Source organism: Pantherophis guttatus, chromosome 1, assembly GCF_059756535.1.
Source record: "Pantherophis guttatus breed Tessera chromosome 1, ASM5975653v1, whole genome shotgun sequence".
NCBI classification, from domain to species: Eukaryota; Metazoa; Chordata; class Lepidosauria; order Squamata; family Colubridae; genus Pantherophis; species Pantherophis guttatus.
In genome coordinates, this window is record NC_142063.1 from 322,882,752 (window position 1) to 322,910,342 (window position 27,591).

The 27,591-nt window shown below is 42.0% G+C and overlaps 1 protein-coding gene across 12 annotated transcripts in view; it reads left to right on the top strand.

Moving 5' to 3' along the window:
- DTNB (dystrobrevin beta) overlaps positions 1-27,591 on the top strand; it is a 134,892-nt gene that overhangs the window by 44,251 nt on the left and 63,050 nt on the right. For all 12 annotated transcript variants that reach the window (XM_034421169.3, XM_087888782.1, XM_087888781.1 and 9 more), the window contains exon 10: positions 24,901-24,978. In XM_034421169.3, coding sequence (XP_034277060.2) covers positions 24,901-24,978 — 78 coding nt within the window. The remainder of the gene's footprint in view (positions 1-24,900; positions 24,979-27,591) is intronic.

Below are 27,591 nucleotides of genomic sequence, written 5' to 3' on the forward strand. Positions count from 1 at the left end.
AATGAGGTACTATATAAATTCTATAAACAAGGAAAGAAATCATATCTACTTTCCAGTTGTTTGATAGAGAACCTAGTGTTAAGGAAATGTAACTTTTATCTCCAGAAATTCAGCATTTTCCCATCTCAGTTTTTAAGAACATTAGATGATATCTCCATGGAAATGGTTTGTTTCTCTTTTATTTATCAGTAATATCTAGAACATCGATTGTCACTCTTTGCCTCAGTTTGTGTGTTCCTAAAGAACACAGGCATTTTCCCTAAGTTATCTGTATAGTGAAGGCAGACAGTAATAATTTCTCACTGTCTTTTATGAATAGTTTAAATTTGTTGTCTTTTGATCTGTGGTACATTTTGTTCTATTTAGCAAAAAAAAAAAATCTGATTCCAAAAGGAAAGTTTTCTGCAGAACTTTCCCTTTTATGATTAACTACTTTGATGATTCTTGGAATTGATAGAACATTTTCTGACTTGCAGTATACTCATTTATAATGATTTTCCCACTCAACTCCCTTCCCCATTATTTTTTACAAATCTTTTCAATTTGATAATGAATGAGTTTGCAACCTTCATTAGAAAAACTATCTTAAGTGCTTGAAATTATATTGTTTAACATACAAGGGAATCTCTTGTACTCATGACTTGGACAGAGGTAGGGATGTTTGGAAGAGAAAATAAGTATATATTATGGTGGAAACTGCTTTCTAATCAAGTTCAGCCTGAGAAATTGCTGTTTTCTCAGGCTGAACTTGATGACATGATGGATGAACTCTGCTGAAGTTTCTTACTTAGATTTGCCCTTGGTAAAGGGAAGCATAAAATATGCAGCATGTTTGTGAGCACTTGGATAATTATCCAATTAACAAAGTCAGCAGGCGCTTGGCACAAACAAAACATGCCAGATTAACTGTGTTTCTTTAACAGTTGTTTAATAGATTAGGGGAATACCAATATATTTGGAATTACACAGTGGCTTTCAATAAAGTTTCAATAAAATGGCAAAATATGAGCTAAATAACATGTTCATTAAATGGACTCATACTTGTTTGAATAAATGTGCCCAATGCAAGGTTCATTAATGGCTTTACTTCAGCCTGAAGGGAAATATCAAATGTGATGCTATGGGACTCTTTCCTGAGCCCTATGCTGTTTAACATTTGTATCAATGACTTGAATGAAGGAGTTGAGAAGACAATTTCAAATTTGCAGATGACATAAAACTAGAAGGGAGAGCTAATACTGCAAATGAACGAGAGAGGGACTGGAAAAAAAAAACATCTAGAGAACCTTGAACAATAGGCTGAAATTAATATAATGGAATTGAATCAGGGGTGAAATTTAGCAGGTTCTGACAGGTTCTGGAGAACCGGTAGTGGAAATTTTGAGCAGTTCGGAGAACTGGCAAATACCACCTCTAACTGGCCTCAGAATGGGGTGGGAATGGAGATTTTGCAATATCCTTCTTCCAGGAGTGGAAAGAGAATGGGGATTTTGCAGTATCCTTCCCCTAGAGTGGGGTGGGAATGGAGATTTTGCAGTATCCTTCCCCTGCCATGCACACCACGCCCACCAAGCCACGTCCACAGAACCAGTAGTTAAAAAAAAATGGTATTTCACCACTGAATTGAATACAAATAAATGTAAAGTTCTGCATCTGGGTAGCAGAAAAGAAAGACTAGAATGGGATGGATGAGGCTTGGCAGCAGTACATGTGGACGGTATCTGAGTGTCCTTCTTGGACAAAAGCTAATCACGAGCCAGCAATACAATGAAACTTTTAAAAGCACTCTTGGAAGTACATTAGCAGGAGAATAGAGTCCTCATCATGGGAAGAATTGTTCCACCAATGTTCTTCTGACCAGTCCCATTTGGAGTTCAGCGTCCAGCTTTTGACCACTTCTGTCCAAAAAGTAACATGAAATATTGGAGCAAATTGGTGATAGATGTGGAAACTAACATCTGTGAGGAAGCATTAAAGAGTATTGGCATGTTTAGCCTCCGGAAAAGGATGACTGAGGGGAGATAGCAATCTCCAGATACCTGAAGTGCTATTATCTAGGGGAAAGAGTAGGATTAGTCTCAGTTGCTTCTGAAAGCAGGCCTGGAAATCAGCGGGTTAAAATTACAATGAAGGAGGTTCAAGCCAGACGTCAGGAAATTAATAGATCAGACACCTGACTATATGAACCATTAGCTAGTGGAACTGTAGTAGTCCTCTACTTACAACCACAATTGAGCCCAAAATGTATTTCGCTAAGCGAAACAGTTGTTAAGTGAATTTTGCCCCATTTTACCATCTTTCTTGCCACAGTTCTTAAGTGAATCACTGCAGTTATTAAGTTAGTAAAACGGTTGTAAAGTGAATCTCGCTCCCCCACTGACTTTGCTTGTCAGAAGGTTGCAAAAGGGGATTACATGACCTTCAGGACACTGCAACTGTCATAAATATGAGTCAGTTGCCAAGTATCTAAATTTTGATCACGTGACCAAGGGGATGCTACGAGAGTCATAACTGTGAAAAATGGTCATAAGTCACTTGTTTCAGTGCCGTTGTAACTTTGAACAGTCACTAAATGAACAGTTGTAAGTCAAGAACTATCTGTTGACAGCTAATGTAGCAAGCAAAGGTCTTCAAATAGGACAGGTGGTTTTATTGTAGAGATGTGCTAATATCTGCACTGCTTATGATTCTGTAAAAATGAGCAGAGAGATACAGTAAGTTGGCACTGAGCTCACTTAGCAACTATTATAGATCTCTGTAGTTGTAGAGGGCATAGGGGCCTTGAAGGTCAGCAGAATCTTTATTCATTTTTAATGTTTATTTATTTAATAAGGCTGCCCAACTCCATCATGATTCTGGGCCGCACACAATTATAAAATCATAAATACAAGTATAAATAAAACCAATCAATCATTCTAAAAATAATGCAGCCCGCAAGAGTTGCAGCCCAATCTTAACCCAAAGCCTGCAGAAAGTGCCACTTTTAAGATTTGTTTTGAACACAGTCAGTATTGAGGCCAGACATATCTCGGGGGGAATGTTGTTCCCAAGAGCAAGTGCTTTGACAGAAAAGATCTGTTTCCTAGTTTCATGAGATGACCTTATTTAATAGATGGGGCCTGGAGCACATTGCCCAATTGTACAGGATGGGCAGAAATTACAGAAATCAAAGTTAAGCTATAAAACCTAACAAATACAATTAGAGCTTTTTCTTTATCTATTTTAGAAAATTTATATAGCCACCCACTCACTCTCAGTGGCTCAAGGTGACTTACAAAAATAAAATCCCAGTGTACCAACAATAAAAACAACCCCCATCCCCATAAACCCCTACTCCCCTTTTATTCTCCTTTATTAAACCCTTAATGGAGCTCGTAATTCTGTGCCAATAGGATCACATAGCAATAATATTCACTCCTTTTCTTCTAAGTAAAATGGAATGCTAGGACTTGGTATACCTGTTCGTAGCCAGAAGAGTTCTAGAATCCTGACATATGAAATACAGTATTTAAACTTCAAATGATGTGTTGCCTTTGTTCCTTATCTGCGTTACAAGTAGTCCTCAATTAATAACATTAATTGGGACTTGGGACTCTGTTGCTAAGCGAAGCAGTCATAAAGCAACGAGTCATGTAACTGCTGACTTGCTGCTGGTTCTCCATTATCTTTGCTTGTCAGCAGTTGGCAGTGAAGGTCGCAAATGATGTTCACCTGACCATGGGAATTGTGAGCCGATTGCAAAGCACCCAGTCACAGACACCTGATCACAGTGGTGGGATTCAAGTAATTTAACAACCGGTTCTCTGCCCTAATAATTTCTTCCAACAACCAGTTTGCCAAACTGCTCAGAAAGTTAACAACCGGTTCTCCCGAAATGGTGCGAACTGGCTGAATCCCACCACTGCCTGATCATGATGAGGACACTGCAATGGCTGCAAGACTAGCCTTGAAGTCTCCTCATTCAACGCTGTCATAACTTAAAAGTGTTGCTGAATGAATGATTGTTACTCGAGAACTACCTGTAATTTATATTATGTTTCTCTGAATTAGCATTTTTAACATTTCCCCAGTCTTTGATAAAGCATTTTTAAGGAGAATAAAGCAGGGGTGAAATCTATTTACCTTTCCTACCGGTTCGGAAGTGCACGCGCCCCATGCGCGGGCCCTCTGCGCATGTGCGGACCCTCTGCTCATGCACAAACCCTTCTGCGCATGTGCAGAGGGTAAAAAAACAGGTTACTTCCTGGTTAAAACCAGGAAGTAACAGCAGGTGGGCGGAGCCTTGCGCTGCCATCGCTACCGGTTCTCCGAACCACCCGCCGCCGTTACCGGTTATGCCGAACCGGTCTGAACTGGTAGCATTTCACCCCTGAAGTAAAGTGATACACAATAATAATTCCCATCCGAGCTTTAGAACGTAGGCATAATAGCACATTAATTTTTTTGCATTCAACTATTTCCATTTGCTAAAGTTTTTATGTACTACAATTGTGGTGACTTCTCTGTGTAATAACCCACCACGAAACTGGCTTGATATGTAACCTCTTAAGTCATATTTGTTAGGAAGAAAAATAACACTGAGGTTAGTGGGAGTTGCTTCCAGGTATTTTTGCACAAAAGCAGAGTCTTTCTTTGATCATAGGGAACTTGAAGGACCATGACAGAGTAGATGAAATCTTTTGGTTGGAGATCTATAGTTGTAATTCAACATAAAGAAACGTGCTTTGTAATTAAAGTTATTGGTTGAAATATCATTATTAGTTGTTGTAATTCAATACAACATTATAGGTAGTCCTCTACTTACAACAGTTCATTTAATGACTGTTCAAAGTTACAGCAGCACTGAAAGAAGTGACTTATGACCATTTTTCACACTTACGACTGTTACAGCATCCCCATGGTCACATGATTTGCATTCAGATGCTTGACAACTGATTCATATTTATGACGGTTGCATTGTCCCAGAGTCATATGATCATCTTCAGCCCCCAGAAGCACTCTGCAGTGCTCCGCACGTCCCATTTTTGCCAAAAATGTACCCGTTTTTGGCCTGCAGAGTGTTTCTAGGGGCTGGAGAGGGTGAAAATGTGACACGTGGAGGGTTTGGGAGCCCAAAACTGGGCCCATTTTTGGCAGAATCAGGCTCGTTTTTGGCGAAAACGGGACATGCAGACCTCTGCAGAATGCTTCTGGGGGCCGGGGAGTGCGAAAACGCGACACACAGAGGGTTTGTGAGCCCAAAAACAGACCTGTATTTGGTCTATAAGACACACCGAAATTTTCACCCACTTTTGGGGGGGAGGGGAAATTGCATCTTATACTCTGAAAAATACGGTAGTGCACAAATACTTTCCTGATGTAGCTCTTCCATTATCGCTAAAGAGTGGAATCCATAATGTTAATAAAACAAAATGTTGATTGATGGCTCTAGGTAAATTCAGAGTCTCCCATTTAAGCATCGCTTAATATGCCAGCCTATTCCTACCAGGAAATAAAATGGCATCTTGATACACCACAAGCAAGAAAGGAGGTCCGACAGCTTTGACTGGCTGGAGAAATTAAAAATAGTGGAGGAAATTAGAATTGGAAATTAGAGGTTCTGCTGTCTGTCTGCCTTGCCCAAGCACTGTAGATCACGTGTGCAGTCAAGAATGCTATATAAAAGCCGTGATGGCGCAGTGATTAGAATGCAGTATTGCAGGCTAATTCTGCTGTTCGCCAGCAGTTCAGCAGTTCAAGTCTTACAGGCTCAAGATTGACTCAGCCTTCCATCCTTCCAAGGTCGGTAAAATGAGGACCCAGATTATTGGGGGCAATATGCTAACTCTATAAACTGCTTAGAGAGGCTTGAAAAAGCAGTATGAAGCGGTATATAAGTCTAAGTGCTATTACTATTGCTATAGAGTACATGTTGTGGCCCGCCAGCGGCCTGCGCGGATCGTGGCTGATCCCGACGACGAGGCTGGTGGTGTCGCGCCAGCAGCCTGCGCAGCCAGCGCTCGCGTCGGACAGTGAGGAGGCTGAAGAGGATGTGGTGCCAGAGGCAGAGACTCAGCCAGGGCCTTCAGAACCTCCAGAGGCTCCTTCAAGTGGAGAGAGCGAAGTGGAGGAGCCTCTCCTCAATGCTCGAGCACACAGGGCTGCCAAGAGGCAGGAGTGGCTACTCAGGAGGAGAAGGTTTCCTCAAGAGTAAGACTTGAAGATAATTGGCCACTCCCTTAGCCTATTTAAGTCACACGCCGTTAGTAAGTTTCTTGCTAGAAACAACTTGTATTTATTATCAAAGTATTTTGGTTTATCATATCTTGTTTTCTGGGCTGGTTGCCAACCTTTGCCGGTCTTGTTTATTCTTGCTACTTAATAAATTTGATAAGGACTGTTGATGTGTCCTTATCCTCGGAAATCCGGAGCTGGGGCAGAACAGTACAATATATGTATGCATGCATCAGTTAACTGGCTGATTCATTCATTCATTCATTCATTCATTCATTCATTCATTCATTCATTCTGTCATTCCTATTCTATTTATAAGATACCAAGGCAATTAATAAATCCAACCCACTAGCTCCTATAAAACATAAAAATATGCACATTATTTTTAGCATTGAAGCATGCCCCCACAAAATATGCAGAAAATAATCAGCAAAATTATTCAAAACAATGAGTAGGAGCAGATTGGAAATGTGCATTCTCCATTGTAGCACCTGCCCTCTAGCACAACACCCGCTTAGACACATATTCTATTCTCACCCTTCAAATGTTCTGGCAGTCTCTTAAACCCAGGCTCTGTTCCTAGGATTGCGGTTTGGGATTGTCCCTGGCAATTGCAATTGCCAACAGCAATTTTTCCCTGCATGTTATTTAGGTTGTTTTGTCCAGATAATCATGTTTCTTTGTAAAATTATGTATCCTTTTAAATATTGGAGGCCACCCAGTCTTTTTGGAATTGCTTGAACATCAGATTCCAATAAAATAAATAGATATTCAACAGACACAGCAATGGCAAGCAGGAGAGCGTGCTTGACATTCTACTACAGATAGTCCTCAAGTTGCGATGGAAGGTGGGACCAGAATTTCTGTTGCTAAGCAATGCAGTCATAAAGTGCAATGTCAGGTGACCACATTGCTTAGTGACAGCAATCCCTGAGCACCTCTTTACAACTTCCTGCCAGCTTCCAACAAGCAAAATCAGTGGGGAAGGCAGCAGGAAGTTGCAGGTCCCCGGTAGTTTGCAAGCAGGCATGCAGGCTGGTAAGTAGCTGCTGCTGGGTGAGAGAGAATGCACATGGGTGCACAAGTGGTGGGGAAATACAATTGTTTGGGTGTCCACTGGCAGATTGTGTGAATGGTGTGGCATGAGCACAGTGGGGCTTCGGGTGGCTGCTGCAAGGGGGGAGAGGATATAGGAGTGTAATGGAATGTGTGAATGTCCTGGGGGGGGGGGAAGACATGCTGCCTAGGAAACACTCAGACAAGAGGGAGAGGAGTCCCCAATGGATTAACGATCCTAGGAAGAAACTGAGGAAGGATCTGCCCTATTTGATCAGTCTATAATAAGGCAGGGGAGGTTGGACCTTCAAGATTGATGTCAGCCCTGCTGGGTAAACCAGAGAGGAAACACAACAAGCTAATTCTGATTTATTGAAAGGCTAAATTAACAGAATCTTGAAAGTCCAAGGTACAAACTTCCCACTGCCACTTTTAACCACCTGATCAATGGTGGTGGAATTATTGGGTTGCAGCTGTTGGGTGGGAGAGGGTGTGTGAATAGCTGGATGGGGTGTGCAAGTGGGAGAGACCTGACCAACGTGCAACCTTCCCTACTGGCTTCCCCATTGATTATACTTGTGATAAACCAGCAGGGAGAATTGCAAATCATGATCACATGACTGCAGACATAGTATGAGCCAGTTACAAAATGCCTAGATTGTAATCATGTGACTCTGAAGTTGCTAGGATGGCTGGCCCTAACTACTTGTTTAGCACTATTGTAACTCCAAACAGTCACTGAATGAGTTATTATTAACCAAAGACTGCCTCCAAAACATCAGCTTTTAGGGGAGCCTATAGAAGAGCCAAGGTGGCGCAGTGGTTAGAATGCAGTACTGCACGCTATTTATGCTGGCTGCCGGCTGCCAGCAGTTCGGCAGTTTGAGTCTCACCGGCTCAAGGTTGACTCAGCCTTCCATCCTTCCAAGTCGGTAAAATGAGGACCCAGATTGTTGGTGGGCAATATGCTAACTCTGTAAACCCCTTAGAGTTGGCTGTAAAGCTCTATGAAGCAGTATGTAAGTCTAAGTGCTATTGCTATTGCTATAGGCAACTGCTGACAAAGCCTGTTGCAAGCTTGCACATCCCACCTCAGAAAATTCCAAAATGATTCTAATGTTCATACTTAACTATAAAATGAATCAATAAAATCCTGATTTCTAATATCAAAGGTGGCATCCATACAATATGGGGTGGGTTTTTTTGGGACATTCATTTAAGAAATCATTTAAGTATTTCTTTTACTAAAGAAAGGGGTTAGAATGTGAACCCTAAAGGGATTCCTGGATGATTCTTGCTGCTCTTCAAAGAGACTGATGAAGAGATAAAGGCGTTATTATATTTGCATATGAGTAATCAAGACATTTCCTCCTTGGATAACTGACTTACCTCTTCATCTGTAGCACACTATTGAAATTCTCTTAACTGCCACAAAAGGAGGTTTTCACTATTTTGCTTTTCAAACTCTGAAAGTTTAAAAGCTTTTGATGATTTGATGAGGTCAGAACTTCCTTTCCCCCCCCTCCCCATTTTATCCTGAAAGAGTTGAGAATACTTAGAGGCAATGATCCATATTAAAAGTTATTTAAGCATGCAAATTGATGCTACATTCCGTTGTTACTTTCATAATTTGTGGGAGACTGAGTTCAAGTCCTATCTTAGCTATAAAAGCCAGCTGGGTCATTTTGGGGTAGTCACTCTGTCAGCTCAACCTACCTCACAGACTTCTTGTTGTGGGGAAAACAGAAGGAGGAAGGTTCACTGCCTTGAATTATTTGTAAAAACAATAAGGTAGAATACAAATAAATACTTTAAAATGTGCTTTGGCCTCTGATTTTAATTTAACCTTCATTCTTCTCAAGAGCCCATGCAAAACTTTGCTTGATTTCATGCAGTGAATCAGTAATTTGCACATTCTCTTGAATCCGCCTTATTAGGTACAGATTTCTTTCTTTCTTTTCTTTCTTTTCCCAGTTTTGTAGTCTACGTGATCTTGTTCCAAATTGATTGACACAGAACTGATGACACTTTCTGTTGGGAAATTCCCAGCCAGGCAGAGGAGGAGAATTCAAGCAGGGAGTTAGCTTTGAGTCGTTCTGCAGCTGCAAGAGACCTAGGACTGACCCCACCCCCAGGTTCCATGGTACCTTATGTCAGACTCTCCGCCCCGGTTTGGCGGTCGAAGGGAAGGAAAACAAGACCAGCAGCTTTGGAATGCTTCAATGATTTATTCCCTCGAACAGCCCGTCGGCGGCAAGTGAACAACAGCGGATTACACGCAAAGTCGGCGTTGGGAGCGGCTGCTTCCCAACGCCTTTTAAATCCTCGCGCGCCTGCCGCCTACGCCCTTCCGGGTACAGGGTCTTCTGCGCGTGCGTAGAAACGTCTGGGTAGCCTATCCCCGGCCGCTGGGTGACCGCCCGCCTGAGGTACTGAACAAACACCCCCCTCCACCGTGTAAATGTCGGATCCGAACCGCCACCTCCCCCCCATCCTCTCGGTGAACTAGGTCGAGCGCCAGGAGTCTCGGCTGGGAGAAATCAATGTCGCCGTTATAGCTGGTTGTGTCGAGTGGATCTCGACAGGCGGCTCCCCCTACCAAAGACGCTCCTGGAAAACAGAAACACACATGTTAACAAGTGGATTACGGAGGGTGACACATATCTGGGTTAGGCTTTTGTGGATATCGTTTATGGAATATCCGACGTAGTCGGTTGGCTCTGACATGACTGGTCCCGACCCAGGATGCCTCCTCAAAAGGATACCCTTTCCACTTGACTAGGTATTGTATTTTACCCCTGTAGAGCCGGGAATCCAATATCTCTTCTATTTCATAGTAAGTTCCTTCTATTGGACCAGGTCGTGATAGAGGCTCTCGTATTCCTTCCGCTGGCTTCAGTAAACTACTATGGAACACAGGGTGAATCTTACCCAAAAGGGGAGGTAGTTTTAACTCTACGGTCACCGGGTTAATGACTTTGACAATAGGAAACGGTCCGAGGTACTTGGGACCTAGTTTACGGCTCGGGGTACGTACTTTCAGGTATTTTGTTGAGAGGTAGACTCGATCCCCTATAGCAAAAGGTTTGTGATCTGCTCTTTTCCTATCTGCCTGGACCTTATAGGAGTCTATTGCCTTCTCCAAGGCCTCTTTTATCTGGGGCCACCGGCTTTTAATATCGGTAGCCCACATGTGGGGGGAAACCCCTTCCTGACTGTTTACGTCTAGGTCAGGGATAGCGGAGAATTCTTTACCCGACACCACCTGGAAGGGGGTGGCCCCTGTACTACTATGAACAGTATTGTTGTAGGCTAGTTCAGCGAAGGGGAGAAAGTCCGACCAATCGGACTGTTGATATGTTACATAGCAACGTAGGTAACGTTCTATCATGGCGTTAGCCCTTTCAGCAGCACCATTAGTGCTCGGATGAAACCCTGAACTGAGACCCTGTGTTGCTCCTAACATCTTTACAAAATTACGCCAAAACTGTGCGGTGAATTGGACTCCCCTGTCTGAAATGATACGTCGAGGTGGCCCATGAAGTCGGTAGATATGCCAGATGAACATTTTTGCCAATCGTTTAGCTGATGGTAACCCATGGCACGGAATGAAGTGAGCCTGCTTAGAAAAAAGATCAACCACAGTCCAAATTACAGTATTGCCATTACTGTCCGGTAAATCTACTATGAAATCCATGCCAATGACATCCCAAGGCTGTGTCGGCTCTGCTACAGACTGCATAAGACCGAAAGGTCTTCCTGGGCGAGGTTTTGCCCTCGCGCAGGTCTTGCAGCTTTTCACGTACTGTTCAACGTCCTTTCGCAGACCCGGCCACCAGAACTGGCGTCGTACTAAGTGCAATGTTTTTACAAACCCAAAGTGACCGGCTGTTTTGGCATCATGACATTGAAGCAGGACGAGCTGTCGCAGCGATTTGGGGATATACAACTTCTCGTGTACCCAAGCGAACCCGTCCCGGTGTGTTACCACCGTTCCATGTTCCAACAGCCATGGATCATTAGTCAACGCCTGTTGCAAGTCATTCCTCCACGAGGACGACGCTCCATCATGTGACGTCCGGGCTACCGGTTGACGTTTCGGCACCATTGCCTGTACAATGTCCTCTTTTTTACTATCGAACTGCGGCAATCGGGAGAGTGCATCTGCTAGGAAATTCTTTCCCCCTGGCACGTACTTCAATTCAAAGTTGAAACGCTGGAAATATTGTGCCCATCGTACTTGTTTGGGGGATAAGCGTCTAGGGTTTTGGAGGGCTTCTAGATTTTTGTGGTCTGTCCAGACCTCGAATTTAATACCACTTCCTTCTAGCAAGTGCCTCCACGTAAGTAGAGCCCACCTCACCGCAAAAGCCTCTTTTTCCCAGATAGCCCATCGCCTCTCAGTAACGGAGAACTTGCGAGAGGTATACGCACAGGGATATAGCGTTCCCTCAGCGTTTCGTTGCAGTAAGACTGCTCCCACAGCGACATCGCTAGCATCTGCTTGCACAATAAAAGGCACTGTTGGATCGGGATGCCGTAAGACTGGGGCCCTCGAGAACATGGTTTTTAACCCGTCGAATGCTTTTTGGCAATCCGCTGTCCACGTTAAGGTTTGTCCCGGTTTCGGTTTCATACCCGTGTGCTTTGTACGTAACAGATTGGTTAACGGGAGCGCGATGTGCGCAAACGAAGGGATGAACTGCCGGTAAAAGTTCGCGAAACCAAGAAAACTTTGTAATTGTCTTCGTGTCGTGGGTGCCTGCCATTCTAACACTGTGTCTACTTTCTTCGGATCCATTCCTATTCCAGTTCCTGATATTCGGTACCCTAAATAGTCCAACTGAGTGCGATGGAATTCGCACTTTGATAACTTCACGAAGAGTCTTGCATGTAATAACTTGGACAGTACCTGTCGTACAAGCTCTGTATGTTCCTCCATCGTTTTGGTGTAAATCAGGATATCATCCAGGTAGACAAGTACTCCGCGGTATAGGTGCTCATGGAGCACCTCGTTTATCACCTGCATAAAGACAGCTGGGGCGCCTTGTAAGCCGAATGGCATTACCCGGAACTTGTAACTGCCTAGGGGGCAGTTGAAAGTGGTTTTCCACTCATCGCCAGGTTTAATCCTGACTCTATAATAGGCTTCGCGTAAATCCAGTTTCGTGAAAACACGTCCAGTTGACAGGGTTGCAAGCAGGTCTTTCATCAATGGTAAGGGGTACAGGTGCTCAACGCATACAGCGTTTAGGCCACGAAAGTCCACACATAATCGTAAGCCCCCATCCTTCTTTTCCCGGAACAAAACGGGAGCGGCCATATGCGACCTGCTCGGTTGGATAAAGCCTCGAGCTAGATTTTTATCTATGTAAAGTCTAAGTTCATCTAATTCGGCCCTCGTCATAGCATACATACGTGGCTTGGGCAGCTTAACATTTGGCTTTAGTTCTATGGCGCAATCAGTAGCCCGATGGGGGGGTAGCACCTCACATTCCTCCTCATTAAACACAGCAGCTAGGTCCCTGTATACGGCAGGATACCCAGGATCGATGGATCCATTGGAGTGGGGTTTTCCCCCTTGTAACCCGACATGATTTACCCGATCCACCTTCTCTGGGTGCGGACCAATGCTGAATCGCAGCTTTCGAAATCCTCCCTCCCACCATATCACAGGTTTCCACTTATCCAGCCAGGTTAACCCCAAAATTACGGGCTCTACCATAGCATCCACTATTATAAAGCGGATGTTCTCCCAATGCCCTCCGATCTCTAGACGGACTATTTCAGTTACCCGAGCTGCTGGCTTACCACCCAGGAGGGACCCGTCCATTTGTTCAAAATCAATGGGAGTTTGCAGGCGTAGCATACGAAGACCTAACTCCTTGGCCACTGCCGCACGGATGAGACACCGGGTACACCCCGTATCTATCAGAGCTTTTTGCTGGCTTATTTTCGATGTGTGGGGGTGTTTTAGTACAATGGGAATGACAAACGGGCGAACTGGGTCACTCACCATGGGATCGCTAGGCGCATCATCCTCACTGCCTTCCGAAGCGACCTGGAGTTCCTCTGTAGGGGTTTCTGTTCCCTCCCTATGTCCACCAGTCGGCCTCGGGGACGTCGTCTTGGACCACTCGGAGGTAGAACGGGCTCTTTCGCGTCCTTTACCAGCTGACGGCGGGGATCTGGCTGTATTAGACGGCCCAGGCATCACCAGACAGTCAGCTGCCCGATGACCCAGTTGGTTACATCGGAAACACCGGATTGTTCCCCGTCCAGCCGGTACCAGGGAACGAGGTGTTGAGGACCCCGCGCCTCGGGGAATTATTGTCTTTTCCGTACCGCCGCGGCGAGGAGGGGGTGGATAGGTAGCCACTCCTCGCGGCCGGAACTAAGGCAGGCCTGTGTGTATCGAGGACTACCTCCCAAGCTGACAGACTGGTTTACTGCCGCGGTGGATTTGGATGTTGCAGAAGACCCTGTACCCGGAAGGGCGTAGGCGGCAGGCGCGCGAGGATTTAAAAGGCGTTGGGAAGCAGCCGCTCCCAACGCCGACTTTCTGTCAGACTCTCCGCCCCGGTTTGGCGGTCGAAGGGAAGGAAAACAAGACCGGCAGCTTTGGAATGCTTCAATGATTTATTCCCTCGAACAGCCCGTCGGCGGCAAGTGAACAACAGCGGATTACACGCAAAGTCGGCGTTGGGAGCGGCTGCTTCCCAACGCCTTTTAAATCCTCGCGCGCCTGCCGCCTACGCCCTTCCGGGTACAGGGTCTTCTGCGCGTGCGTAGAAACGTCTGGGTAGCCTATCCCCGGCCGCTGGGTGACCGCCCGCCTGAGGTACTGAACAAACACCCCCCTCCACCGTGTAAATGTCGGATCCGAACCGCCACCTCCCCCCCATCCTCTCGGTGAACTAGGTCGAGCGCCAGGAGTCTCGGCTGGGAGAAATCAATGTCGCCGTTATAGCTGGTTGTGTCGAGTGGATCTCGACACCTTATCTGTTTGTTGGCAAGGGAAGGCAAGGAGTCTGGAGAAATTCTTATACTATAGGCAGAACACAAGAAAGTTGTCAGCTTGACCCTTCGCATGTGGTTGCTTGCACCTGACCCTTTCATTGCTTTGCTTCATGCTGCTTTGAAGTTCAGTAATTGGTTTGGGTTTCTTGAAGTGGGAGATAGCAATAAAAATAATTATCTTCACAAAAGTCTATACGCCTATCTCTTGCGCTATGCTGTTTCCCAGGCTATTTTTTTTCCTATGATTCCAAGTTCTTTCAGGGGATAACTCTGAATTTCCCTTGCTCCATCTCATTACTGTCTTGTACATATCTGATTTGTGTGATATGATTTAAATATTTGGCTTAGGGAAAGAACATACTGTGAAAAACTAAGCTAAGTTTTTTTAGATTTTTTTTGATGGATGATACTGATAGCATCCAGACACAATGCTAATCCACTCTTTGATTTTATGAATTCAAGCCTTAGGCTGTTAACTGAATTATTTCTTCTTTTATTTCTCAAACACAACTGCGCTTCTTCACCTGGTTTTGGAATTAATTAAAAAAGGATCATAGCAATGGAAGGAATTTGAATTTAAAGCATCCTCAACAAATATTTAAGCTTTGCTTCAAAAAAGTCCAGTGAAGTGGACCTAATTTTTTCCCTATTTATATTTTTCTATTTTGCGCAAATCTAGCAAATTGTGGTTTGAAGGGCTATAGTTTAAATGAAAAGAGTTCCCAGTCTTTGTTTATGGACACATATGCTTTCTGTAAAGATTACAAAGGAATTTTGTAGTAACTCAATGTGATAAAGGAGAAGGAAGATTCAAGGTTAAAAACTGTACTTGTAATTCCAAACCAATTTTCAGCATTCTGCCTGAATTGGTCGGTTGTGTATCAGTACCTTTAACAAACTGATCATGTAATTTGTTGAATAGAATAGAATAGAATAGAATAGAATAGAATAGAATAGAATAGAATAGAATAGAATAGAATTTTTTTTATTGGCCAAGTGTGATTGGACACAATAGGAATTTGTCTTGGTGCATATGCTCTCAATGTACATAAAAGATATGTTCATCAAGAATCATAAGGTACAACACTTAATGATAGGGTACAAATAAAAATGAAACAAGCAGCCACATCTGAGGGTAATGTTCTAATGATGTGATTTCTGAATTTTACTAATGAACACTCACTGCCATATTTTTCGGTGTATAAGATGCACCTTTTTACCCCCCAAAAGAGGGTGAAAATCTGGGTGCGTCTTATATGCCAAATGTAGCCCTGCCCACCCGCCAGCCCCCACCCTTCGGCCATTTTTGGCCAGTTCCAGGCGGCAGGGATCTGTGTTGGGGCACAGCCTGAGGCACAACCCTCCCTCTTCGGGATGGTCGGGGGGGGGGAATCTGCCCTGCAGCTTTGGGGAACAAGGCGGGTGCCACGATTTGCGGCTGGTCATCCCTCTGGCCATGCTGACTTCATTCCCCAGCAATGTGAGGCGCTGCCGCCGCTGCTGCCTAAGCCGTCTCTGCACCCAGGAGCCAAGCCGAAACGTTCCTCCTTTCCAGCCATTGCTGCCCGGATTCCCCAATGCAATTCTCAAGAGTCACACTTCAGGTGGCGGCCAGTTCCCCTGCAATGTGCAGCGGGGAACTGGGAAGTGCTTTGGATTTGGGGAGGAGATTGTAGCACTGCTGCCTGAAAGTATTTTTCTGCACATTGCAGAGCCGCGCGCCCCCGTCCTCCTTCTCAGCAGACTCAACTTCTCTTTCTTCCTGGCCAGATCCGCCACCTGAAACACGGTGCACTTTTTTTTGTCTCTGCACACCCCGTGTTTGGAATCAGGAAGGGGATCGCGGGTTCGGGCAGCAGCACTACAATCTCCTCCCCGAATCCAAAGCACTTCCCAATTCCCTGCTGCACATTACAGGGGAACTGGCCGCCACCTGAAGCGCGACTCTTGAGAATTGCATTGGGGAATCCGGGCAGCAATGGCTGGAAAGGAGGAACATTTCGGCTTGGCTCCTGGGCGCAGAGAGGGCTTAGGCAGCGGCGGCGGCAGCTCCTCACATTGCTGGGGAATAAAGTCAGCATGGCCAGAGGGGTGACCAGCCGTGAATCGTGGCAGCCGCCTTATTCCCCGAAGCTGCAGGGCAGATTCCCCCCCCCCCGACCATCCCGAAGAGGTTTGTTCCTCAGACTGTGCTCTGTCCCTCCCCCCAGAGCATGCGAGGGGTCTCTTTGGGGGAAAGTGAGTAATCCCTGCACCTCTCACTTGCAGGAGGAGGAGGAGGGCGGCGCCACCTTAAATGCTGGTAGGCAGAGGTAAAATACTTTTTTCCTTGTTTTCCTCCCCCAAAATTAAGGTGCGTCTTATACTCCAATGCGTCTTATACACCGAAAAATACGGTAATTTAATAATCCTAGATTATGCTAACCCTCAATTCTTACAAGATTCCTTCTTTCTGTCGACATTGGGGGAAACCTTAACATGTATATGATAGCATAACTTCTGTTAAATGGCAATTTTATGATGGATATGACATTTTGACATCATTCCTTGTTCCCCATGGATGAGGTGGATTATAGGTTCATAGGTGAAAGATATAATTGATCTGAATCTCAGTGAATCTCTGATGCAATCTCTGATGTTATTTTGATAAATTATATGAAAGAAAGCCAGAAAAGATCTTTAAATCCTTTAAAATATTTAGATATTTATTTGTAGCTTAATAAAGTACTGATGCCCCATTCCCACCCTGTCGATACCATATTTTCATCGCAGGAGCTTAATAGGTCTTGTAAATGCCAGTTAATGTGAGCACTTTCGAGAACATGCTGAAATCTCAGATGGCTATAAACAGTATAATTGAGCTGGAGAAGGCAGCCTCATTTTCATCTGGTAACTGCCAGTTGGGTTGGTGGAGTTATCATTGTTCTGTGGCTATGTAACAACTCCAGACTGAATTTCTTGAATAAATAAATTTACCCTCTGGTACCAAATCCATTCCAGCACTACCTACTTTGTCTGGCAGCAGCTCTTCAAGGCTGTTTTTTAACTGAGATTTTATTTTATTTTTTTGCTCCCAGGAATTAAACAACCAACATTCTAAGATTTGCACAACACACTGAACCTCTAAACCTAGGTTAATAAAATACAGATGTTGTGCATTAATAAACCTGGTTAATAAAACACAATTACCATGCACAAACAATAGTATAGTATGATAGGTAAAGGTAAAGGTTTCATTTGCACATATGTGCTAGTCGTTCCCAACTCTAGGGGGCGGTGCTCATCTCCGTTTCAAAGCCGAAGAGCCAGCGCTGTCCGAAGATGTTTCTGTGGTCATGTGGCTGGCATGACTAACCGCCAAAGGCGCACGGAACGCTGTTATCTTCCCACCAAAGGTGGTCCCTATTTTTCTACTTGAATTTTTTAGGTGCTTTCGAACTGCTAGGTTGGCAGAAACTGGGACAAGTAACGGGAGCTCACCCCGTTACACGGCACTAGGGATTTGAACCGCTGAACTGCCGACCTTTCGATCAACAAGTATGATATAATGGCCCAATTAACACAATATGTTGAATCAATTAGTTGCCATGCCAAATCACAAAACTACCCGACTCCATTTTAGACTAATCAGGTATGTGGTATGAATCCAGCCTGCATGAAAAACAGGTGATCTTTCATTGAATTGTGGTTGTCCCTGTAATCTTGCATGAGAGGCAAAAGGTGGCCCCTGGGCCATATGCTGTTTTCAGTCAATTGGATGTGACTCTTATAGTCCTTTGGAAAAATTATGTTTAATTTTTCAATGCGACAGTAATTATTTTTAAGGATTATTTATGATCAACCCATAAATTAAATCAAATGCAGTTTTTGTCCTCATTTTTACTTTTGGAAAGGCAACCCCTGGCACAGTGCTGTCCTTTGGCCCCAATGACTTTTAGAAACAGAGTAGGTTTATGGCAGTTGCATAGGCAGAATAATGGTCTGCAGATCCATGAAACTACAATTGAAGTGAAAATACAAACATTTGGCTAGAACTAAGACTTTAGGCTTAGGCGCCTTCTTCATAGAAGCAAGAATTGGGCTGCACACATAAGTAAGTGACAGCCAGTTTTCTTTTCTGCCAAAAACTTTGTTCACATTCACACTTCTGGTTCTTAATGGTATGCTGGCTTAACTGGCATCTTCTCTGGGACTAGCCTGGTAATAATTTGTGAAGCCCAAATTTGAATTTGTTCCCATAAATGTAAGGGGACTTTAAAAAAAAATTTTTTTTTTAAATTTTTCATCCTCTACATTCTCTAATTTGCTTTCAAAAAGATTCTGGACTGTCAGAGAAATTAAATTTTAAATTGATGTAGATGAATTTCTGGCTGATGTCAGAACTCTTTATTGTTTTATTGCCTGGGAGGGATTTAAATTCTGTGGTAATCTGGTGGTTACAAGGCTCGGTGAAAGCCTGTAATTATTCAATAGGATAATAACTATGGTTTATATATTCCTCAGCAGCTTTCCTAAGAATCAGTGGAAATAAAGACTAACAAGGAACTGTCTGTGTTTTGTTTTATTTGGTTTATCTACAAAGCCTTTTAGGTTATTTAAAGGGGAACTGCAGAAATGAATTATTCCATGAAAAGAAAAGTTAAAATAGAAGCTACCCCTGGCTCTGTGTGTGTGTGTGTGCATGTGTGTGTTTATTGTTGAGGGCTTCTCTTCCTCTCCACTCACCTTGACTGTACAGAGGGACGCTTGCTAGAGAATGAAGAGGGAATTACTTTGCCACTGAACGGTTATGATGGTACCTGCTCTCTCTCCCCTGAAAGCCAGCCTTTTGCATGTATAAGTTCCTCCATCACGTGCCAGTTCCGTTTCCTTGGAGACAACCGTGGAGGAGTGTCTTTGGATGCCTCTTCGGCAAAGGGAAAGCAGAGGCTTTTGCATTGAGCACAGAAGGTTTGCTGTATTTACTTGCTTCTGTTTTTTTGTTGTGCCGCTTTAAGGCAGGAAGGTTTTTTGCATGCACTTTTAGAGATTCTTCCTCAAGAGCCAAGCAAATAATCTTTGAATGCTATTGATAAATTCTTACCTTTTCCAGTAATTCTTAGTAGCTCATGGTTATAGAGATGGATGTGAAGGATGAAGCTGTAGTAAAAGTTGCCGGGGCTTCCTTCCCCTCTAGCTATACATAGATTACAACAATGGCTGGAGAGATGGGGATTCACTCAAGGGTAGTTTATGGAACAGCTGCACAAAGCAGTAACTTCCTGCATATCTAAGTTACTCTAATTTTGGAGCCAGATTTGAAGTGCTTCAGGAATGAAGTCTTTGTGAAGTAGCAGTTCATAGTCTCTTAAGCAGGCTTGGAGCAGGTGGGAAAGCAATCAGCAAAATGCAAGGTCAATTGTTAATATTTCCTGTCAGCAAAAGGGAAAACTAATTCTTGGAAGAGGAACGAATGAAGATAGATATTAATATTTGACATGGGTTAAGGAAAAATATCTCAAAAGATTAAATACAAATGGCAATTTAATGATCTCTGAGTTTTTTCCTCTATATCTATTCTACATCAATAGTTTTTTCCCCCCATTCTCTCCTACCTTTAAAAAAAAAACAACTTTTGGAGCATTTTGTAAAGTTGATGAAAATTTTAGCCCACACTTAGTCTTTGGGGTAAACTAACTTAATTGGGTTACTTTGTTTGTTAGTTGTAACTATAATCTTACCTGATTATTTTTATTACTAATAATCTAACGATGCATTCAGGTGAGATATATCATTATCGTCTTGTTGAAATCTGGATGCTCTCTTCTTCAGTGGAATTGAGTCTGATGTGTTTGGTTGGGTTGCTGACATGTGTGGCTGTTAAAACCTTTTAGCTCTGCTATCCAATGATAGATAGGACCATCAAGCTAGTCTAAGTGCAGAAAGCTGCTTTCTGTCTATTTCAGTGAATAAAATACTGCTCTGTTCATAGATCACTCTGATAAGCTCATGTTAGGGTAATGTCAGATTTTCTTGTTTAATGGGTAACTTTCTCAGCCATACATCTCTCCTTTTTTATATTGCTTAGTTCCCTTTTCTGGACAATTCACCAACTGTGATAACAAAAGTTTTGATGTGAAGGATTCCAGAAGATAGACACTAAGCTATTGTCATATGCTGTAAGTACATTAAAAGGTTAGGATTTTTATCATGCCGTGAAGCCCACTTCTTTTGTTTTTAACATCTTCCCCAAGTATCATCAAAGGAGGCTTTGTGTAAGAATTGTTATGAAATGGATATCTCTATCCACTTCTAGATGTCCCTCCATATGCCTAATTCTCAGTAATACTTCAGGATTCTAATGTATTTCCCTTCTATTCTATATGTGTGTAAAATACAGTTTTTGCTTTGACAATCCCTGGGCTATCCTTCTGCAGCTGGTAGGATGCATGGCCCAGAATAATTCGTATCTTGACCAATGTCAAAAGCAAATGTAATAACCCATAATGAGATCAAGAGTGAGTTGGTGGAATGATTAAAGGAACTAGGGTAGAAACCAGAAGGCTGTGAGTTCTTTGAGTTTGTGCCTTAGGCACAAAGCCAGCTGGGTGACCTTGGGCCAGTCATTTTCTCTCTCAGCCTTAGGAAGAAAGCAATTTCAAATTACTCTTAACAATCTTGCCAAGAAAACTGCATGGACTTGTCATGACTAATTGATAGTACATAACTAATTGACAATAGGGCTTAACTTGACTTGAAGGCACAAAAAATATCAAGACCACAGCACTTGCAAACACAAAGCCTTGTCTTCTTGCCACTTTCTAGAGGCATAAAGGGAAGCCAGGGCCTGCTCTGTCTTGGCTTAAGATAAGTAGGCCATTGATAGCCCGTTTGTAAGTCTCAGTTTCATGAAGAATCATACAAATTGTATAAAATGAAAAGTGCTTGCTTTCAGTTTGAGGGGTTATTTTCATTAAATTCTGAGATAAGTGAAAGTGCTCTATCCAAAAGCTGAGTAACAAAAACTGAAATTTGGAAGTAGGAGTGGATTTCTTCTTTTTCAGAAACTTTGACTCTCAAAAACTTTCTTCATGTTGAACTCAACTCCTAGTGATCTCATGTTATGTTTTAAGGTTGTGATTTTTTACACAGAGAATGATTGTATAAAAACAATGGCCCTATATTCCAACCAAAATCTTTTCTTCTGCTGGTTCTGGAAAGCTCTTAGGACTCTCTGCAGACTGCATGATAGAGTCCATTCCAGCTCACACCTAATCAACAAACCATTAACTTTCAGTGTTTGGGTCATCTTTTCACTTTCATTCCAACACTGTTGATGAAAATAGCTTGAGCTGAAGGAGAAATTCAATTTCTCTTGCTGTAAAACAGCTAAAAGGCAACATAACCTTAAACATTTCTTTCATATATTTTCATAGCCTTCATATATTAACACTTTTCTTTTCAAGCTTCCTTAATAAGAAATGGAATAGCTTTGACTCATGCATTATCTTTTAAACAAAACTATTTCAACCTTTTCCTGCAAGTCTACACATGTAAATGTATTTTTAGGATGGAATCTTCCTGAGGTGGCAAAAAAAAAAAGTACATAAAGCAGTAGAGTGACCAGCAAGGTCAACAATCATGAATAACAGTGTCCAAAATGTAATTCAAGAAGAAGCCTATAAAATCACCACTCAGTTTTTTCTGAAGCCTACAAAAATGGGCCTAATTAACTGCCATCAGAATTTCATAGATTCAGAACTTTCCAACTCAGTGACCTAAATTGATCTTGGTGACAGGCAGTTTGAATGGGGCCTCGGCTGAACATCTCAGAATGCATGAGGTTGGGTGAAGATGATGGTATTTTGGGGTTCTGCTTTATACCCATTGTGAGCCAGTTTAGTATAGTGGTCCACCTGCTAGGATCTAGGAAACTGTGAGTTCTTGCTGTAGGCACAATGCCAGCTGGTTGACCTTGGTCCAGTCAGTCTCAACTCTAGGAAGTAGGCTGTTCTGTGTGTGAGTGAGTGTGTATGTTCTTACAGAGATAGTGTTCTATAGATAGAAATGTGTATGTTTGTGTATGCAAGAGCAACAGCAAGTTTATGAATGATTTGCTTTATAATAACGTACATGTTTCCAGACTGCTTTGTTTGCTTTCTTGGGAAATTAGAGCAATGTCAACTTTTGTACCAGGTTGGCATTATTTATGAATTAAAATCTTGTAGGATGGCAATTCTGCCTTATCTGCTTGGAGTTTCTGAATGCAGGTCTTATTGCTATTAAGTGGAGACTCACCACAGGTGGATTAACAGGAGACTTCCAGGAGATTGCTTGTGTTGCTGACCTTTTGTCTTCAAAGGATAAATTCATTTACCCTTCTCAATAGTGCTGAATAGCACTATAACTAGATGCTGATTGTGCAAATACCATTGTTTTTAGTTTTTAGTTAGAAAGCAGTGATTGGCCACACTTTTAAAACAGAACGCAAGTAAAAGGAATCAATTCATTAATCAACTGAATTAATTAAGAAAGAAAAAGCTTAGTGGGGCAGTAAGAGGCTAATTGTCTAGTATGAGTTGGCAATGAAATCCCTTTCTTTTTGCCAGATATTCATTTTTAAATTTATTTCCCTGCTTATCAAGAGTTAGCAGAGATCAAAAGTATGAAAGCCACGGAGATGTACAGATCTGGAATGGCTTGGTGATAATTCACTGTACAATATTATAAATCAGGTGTCTAAGATAACAAGAGCAACAAAATTAGCATTTGAAGGAAACAAAGAAAGAAAGGAAACAAAGAAAGAAAGAATATTGGTTATTCTCATTATTGTTCTTTCATGCCTACAGGAAACCAACTTTCTATATGAAAAATCCTTAATTCTGTAGTAGAAGACCCCTAAAGCAGCTAGAAGACACGTGATCTAAGGGATAGATTATTTTCTCATGCACATTTTTTAATTAGAAGCATGCAAGCTATACTTTTAATTCTTTTATTGTTTCAAATAATTCTTTTGTATAAATGTTTTAATGTATGCGGGATCTATTCAACTTGGTAGCCTTTGCCTTCCCTTATTTCAGGCTTTAAGTTACACTAAGCAGATTCTCATGAAATGTTAAGGGAAACATATTAAGAATAAAAGCAAACAAATATTAAAGTAGTGGACTTCTGTTTGCAAGATATGTTCAAGAAGAGGTTGAACTATCTATCAGGGATATTTTAATTTCTATACCTGTGCGAGCAGAAGGTTGAACTCAGTGCCTAAATGGCCCTTCCAAGTCTATAATTCTATCTAATCAGCAAGAAATATTTATATGGAAGTGCTGAGAACTCAGGTCAGCTGATGGTTTTGCAACAAACTTCTGTCTTGTTTTTTAAATTCATTTTGGAATTCTTAATTCTAGCAGAAAACAAAGTACATATCCACAAGACAGAAAATCTTTCCTCAATAATACCTAATTATTATCACATTTACAATGACATTGTTCTTGTTTGTTAATTAAAATTCATTTTAGTGAAGGTAGATGGTACACTGTATAAGTGGTTGAACTGATTGTAGCTTGACAGATGATTTTAGATTGGTGAAGAGGCAATAATACTGTATTTTACATCTTGGACTTCTGGAAGCCATGCTTGTCTTACTGGCAACTACGGCTTCTAAATCTGACCTCTAATTTTGGGTGCCCTTTGCCTTACTGCAAGCAATTTGACATCAGCCTTTAATAGATAGAATAGATTTGAGAAATAATTACTTTTTAAAAGAGCAGCCTAATGCTTGAACTTCACTTCTTCATGCATTCCTTGCATTCTTGATTGAAATGTGGAGGGAAGAGAGATTAATCGTTGACCTACTGCAAAGAAAACACATTCTTTGGTTCTATAATTGGAAGACTCTTCCAAACCCCACATAACTGACTTCAGACACGTGCCAAAATCTTTATTGAAAAAGAGAGTGGTGCATCTGTCAATTACTCTAGTGAATAATATTAGAAAGACTAAAGGGCTCATTTTTTTTTCTGCAGACCTTGGTATGTTGAAAAATATAGAAGCAAGCATTGCAAAATCGTGATTTTACTTGTAAGGAGACCTGGGGTAGTGGTGGTAGTAGTGTTGTTGTTGGGTGTTTTTTTAGTCATGAATATTTTTGCACTTGCATAACTATTCTGAGCCCTCACCAGGGTGAATTCCTTCTATACTTGATCTTGATTTCTGAGAGCAGAAGTTCCTTATGATAACCTACTACGGCCTGGAAAATCCCATAAGAAATAGAGCCATCTCTGGTAGGCTTTCTAGTTTGCCTGCGTCTAAGGTGCAAAGGTGAGGTGTTTTGTATATTTTAAATTATTTAGATTTCACCTTCCGCCAAGACCTTCCGTCACTTATAGCAAGTTCTATAATGCCTGTGACATTCACTCCTTTCTTTGTCTGGAAATGGTCCTGATAAAACTGATGAAAAAGCATGGCAACAGCCAGACAGGGTTACTATATCAGCAGTTCTTGCTTTTGCAGCAAAATAGGTAAAGAAGCCATGTAGGGGATAATGGAGGTAGCATTTCAGTAAACACTAGTAAGCATTTTTCCCTTATTCTGTCTTTCTGGAGCCTAACATCCAACAAACATTTTCTATTCCAGCCCTTCTCGGCCTCTCGTTAACATGAATGATGCCATGGTTACCCATGTGTCCTCCGGAGCCCCCACGCCAACAAAAAGGTAGGAGTACTTGGGGATGGGTGTGTGCGGTGGGTCTTCTCTTTGAGGTATCTGCATTTTGGGGAATTGCTGCACTCAGCTCAGGTATTTGGCTCTGGAGAACAAAAATGTATTTAAGATTTTTGGAATATTCTAAAGCCAGTTTTGAAACACTAAGACTCTTCCTTTGGATTTACTACTGCATATGGAAATGCTGACTGTGGAATAAAGCTTTGTTTTGACACTTTGATCAGTGGTGGTATTCAGTCGGTTCTATCTGGTTCGGGCAAACCGGTAGGGACGACTGCAGGATACCTCGCCCACCTGCACAGACGTCATGATATCCCATTTTTCCACGTTTTTGAGGCTCCGTGCATGCGCAGAAGGCCTTGCGCATGCACGGAAGATACGCGGGTGCACATTTGCAAACTGTTAGGGAAGGTAAGTGAATACCACCCCTGACTTCGATGGTTCCCCCACCTCCCAAATCTACACAAGTAAGATTTTTGTTAACATGAATCAATGAGGCCTTGATGGAAGAAAAAGTGGAGCTTCCTGCAAGCAGAAAGTTCTCTTTACTCTTCTTCTCCCTGACTCTGTTTGCCAGGCCTTTATTAATCTTACCTCATTGCCTTTAGAGTTCTCAAATTGAACCTAAAACATGTTCAGTTTACGAAAAGAACTGAAGACACAACAGACCATGGACACTTCTTCAGCAAGAGAGTGTGTGGGGAGGGAGGGGGTACTTTTTCTCATCTATGCTGAAAAGATGTTACTTGCTTACCATCTCATAATTGGAAAATCAAATTTTTATCTATTGGATTTAAGAAAACCACCATAAGTGAATGTTCACCTGTTGCTGATTGAAAGGGCTTCCAACTGAAGAGGAGAATTTTTGGCAATTTCTGTCTCTCACACTCTCTTGTGTAATACATCTATTGTATATTAGAGACCTTTCCTCCTCCTTGTGAGCAAAGCTCAGTTGTACTTTCTTTTTAAATTCCATTTATTATTTACTGTTAAAATTTATTGGCCGCCCATCTTACCACAGGGCAATTATGGGCAGCTTTTTGTTTATATTTAATAATTACGCTGAAGAGTTTCTTTTTCCCCTGTTTGTGTAAATAATGTATTTCTTTTTTATTTTCTCTTATATAAATTTAATCTTAAAAGTTTATACTGTATAGGGTAAATATCAATTGTTTCTTAACTTGCCCGGATAGAGTGGCTACTGTAATTAGACCTAAAGGATTATAGCAATTCCTGTATGTTAGAATTAGAAAGCATGAGCTGCATTAATTTCTGCCACTTCCTAGGAGTTGAAGGGATAAACACGGTCATTTTCAATTCTGTCCTGCTTAAGGAGTACCTGCTAAGAAGCTACACCAACCAGGATAATGTGGTTGATGGTGGGTGTTTCCTGAAGCAGCTTCCCACTTCTGAAAGAGCTTGCTCCTTGAAGCATGGATGGCCCTTATTCTCATGGTTTTCTAGATGCACATGAAAAACACATTAATCTCCCAAGGAATCTCCTTTCAGAAGGCCTTGGGAGATTAATAGTATTAGCACCATCACTATTTACAATTTTATAATTTCTTAGCTTAGTATTTCTAGTTCCTTTTATTCTGATATACAGTATGCCCTGTTTCTAATGCAGTCCAGCTGGTTTAAAGTAGTTAGATTTTATTGATCGATTTGATTTTTAGGATAAAATAAATAAGTGGGCAAAATTCCAGGAGGAAAGTAATTGGGCTGAGAGAAATGCTGTGTAGCTTCATCTGTTCTCAAGGAATGATCTTCATCTGTTCTCAAGAACAGGATTTTGGTGAATTTTCAGGTCACTTCAGTCATTTGACTCTGTGGCTTACAGGCAAGAACACACAAACAACAAAGTGATAAAAATTATCAAAATGTCCAGCAAACATAATTCTCTAATCATAAAACAATAGTGGCGTATATAATCAAAATCAAAAAGTCATCATACTCTAGTATCTTTGACCAACCTCAGTTTAGTCTCCAAAAGCCATGGTTTTTAAAGCTTCCTGAATATGAGAGAGTGAGAACATGGTTCTTCCATCTGCTGGAAGGGCATTCAGTAGGAGGAGCCCTTCCACAAAGAATACTCGTCTCTAAGTTCCCTCTCCTCACATTTCCTAAAGAGTGAAACTATCAGCAATTCCACAGGCATACCATCGGTAAGCAGATCTTTTTTGGCTTAAACTAAAACAAAGGTAGCCAGGACTCAGTCCATGTAGGCTTTTAAAGGAGATCACCAGCTTCTTGAATTGTACCTAGAAGTAATATGCCACAATGTTCTCAGGTGGGCTTCTGGAGGCTGCATTTGGGTTTGTTTGGCACACACAGTATTGAACATTTCAGAACGATATCTCAGCATTGATTATGATACCCAGCGTTTAGGTGCTCTTATACGTAGATAGTCCATTGTGGAAAAAACTGCATTTACTGAAGATACATGATTTGATCGAAGCACCAAAACACATCACAGAAGACTGTAGCAATTAGTCAGCCTGGACTGGTCTTGAAAAGGTTAAGTAAGATTGGACCAGATTTGTTTGTCTTATTTTAATTTTTTATGCTGCTCATCTATTTCTATTTTCTATTTTATTAAATTTA